Source organism: Cebus imitator, unplaced genomic scaffold, assembly GCF_001604975.1.
Source record: "Cebus imitator isolate Cc_AM_T3 unplaced genomic scaffold, Cebus_imitator-1.0 Scaffold90, whole genome shotgun sequence".
In the NCBI taxonomy this organism is placed as follows: Eukaryota; Metazoa; Chordata; class Mammalia; order Primates; family Cebidae; genus Cebus; species Cebus imitator.
Genome location: NW_016107405.1, coordinates 715,951 through 717,554, shown reverse-complemented (window position 1 = coordinate 717,554; position 1,604 = coordinate 715,951). Strand labels below are relative to the sequence as shown.

General features: G+C 40.2%; 1 protein-coding gene across 1 annotated transcript; it reads left to right on the top strand.

The window, feature by feature from the left end:
* The first annotated feature begins 219 nt into the window (after positions 1 to 219).
* LOC108308950 (60S ribosomal protein L23a-like) lies at positions 220 to 690 on the top strand. The gene has a single exon (XM_037740797.1). It carries the CDS (start codon positions 220 to 222, stop codon positions 688 to 690), a length of 471 nt encoding a protein of 156 aa, XP_037596725.1.
* The last annotated feature ends 914 nt before the right edge of the window (positions 691 to 1,604 follow it).

Below are 1,604 nucleotides of genomic sequence, written 5' to 3'. Positions count from 1 at the left end.
CTGCTCAAAAAGAGCAACCCCAAGACACATAATTGATAGATTCACTAAGGTTGAAATGAAGGAAAAAATGTTAAGGGCAGCCAGAGAGAAAGGTGGGGTTACCCACAAAGGGAAGCCCGTCAGACTAACAGTGGATCTCTCTGCAAAAACACTACAAGCCAGAAGAGAGTGGGGCCAATATTCAACATTCTTAAAGAATTGTCGGACCCTTTTCACAAGATGGCGCCAAAAGCGAAGAAGGAAGCTCCTGCCCCTCCTAAAGCCAAAGCCAAAGCGAAGGCTTTAAAGGCCAGGAAGGCAGTGTTGAAAGGTGTCCACAGCCACAAAAAAAAGAAGATCCGCACGTCACCCACCTTCTGGCGGCCCAAGACACTGCGACTCCGGAGGCAGCCCAAATATCCTCGGAAGAGCACCCCCAGGAGAAACAAACTGGACCACTATGCTATCATCAAGTTTCCGCTGACCACTGAGTCTGCCATGAAGAAGACAGAAGACAACAACACACTTGTGTTCATTGTGGATGTTAAAGCCAACAAGCACCAGATCAAACAGGCTGTGAAGAAGCTCTATGACATTGATGTGGCCAAGGTCAACACCCTGATTTGGCCTGATGGAGAGAAGAAGGCATATGTTCGACTGGCTCCTGATTACGATGCTTTGGATGTTGCCAACAAAATTGGGATCATCTAAACTGAGTCCAGCTGGCTAATTCTAAATATATGTATATATTTTCACCATAAAAAATAAAAAAATAAATAAAAAATAAAAATAAAAAAAAGAATTTTCAACCCAAAATTTCATATCTAGCCAAACTAAGCTTCATAAGCGAAAGAGAAGTAAAATCATTTACAGACAAGCAAATACTGAGAGATTTTGTCACCACCAGGCCTGCCTTATAAGAGTTCCTGATAAAAGCATTAAACATGGAAGGGAAAAACCGGTACTAGCCACTGCAAAAACATACCAAATTGTAAAGACCATTGACACTATGAAAAAACTGCATCAACTAATGAGCAAAATAACCAGCTAGCATCATAATGACAGGTTCAAATTCATATATTACAATGTTAACCTTAAATGTAGGTGGGCTAAATGCCCCAATTAAAAGACACAGACTGGCAAATTGGATAAAGAGGCAAGATCCATCTGTGTGCTGTATTCAGGAGATCCATCTGACATACAAAGACACATATAGGCTCAAAAGAAAGGGATGAAGAAACATTTAACAAGCGAATGGAAAACAAAAAAAAAAGCAGGGGTTGCAATCCTAGTCTCTGATAAAACAGACTTGAAACCAACAATGATTAAAAGAGACAATGAATGGTATTACATAATGGTAAATGAATAAATGCAACAAAAAGAGCTAACAATCCTAAACATATATGTACCCAATATAGGAGCACGCAGATTCATATAGCAAGTTCTTAAGACCTAAAAAGAGACTTAGACTCCCACACAATAATAGTGGGAGACTTTAACACCCCACTGTCAATATTAGGCAGATCAACAAGACAGAAAATTAACAAGGACATTCAGGACTTGAACTCAGCTCTGGACCAAGCAGACCTAAAAGACATCTACAGAACTCTCCACCCCAAATCAAC

Excerpts from the sequence above, each read along its gene's own strand:
- LOC108308950 (XM_037740797.1), top strand. The coding sequence starts at position 220 with ATGGCGCCAAAAGCGAAGAAGGAAGCTCCTGCCCCTCCTAAAGCCAAA.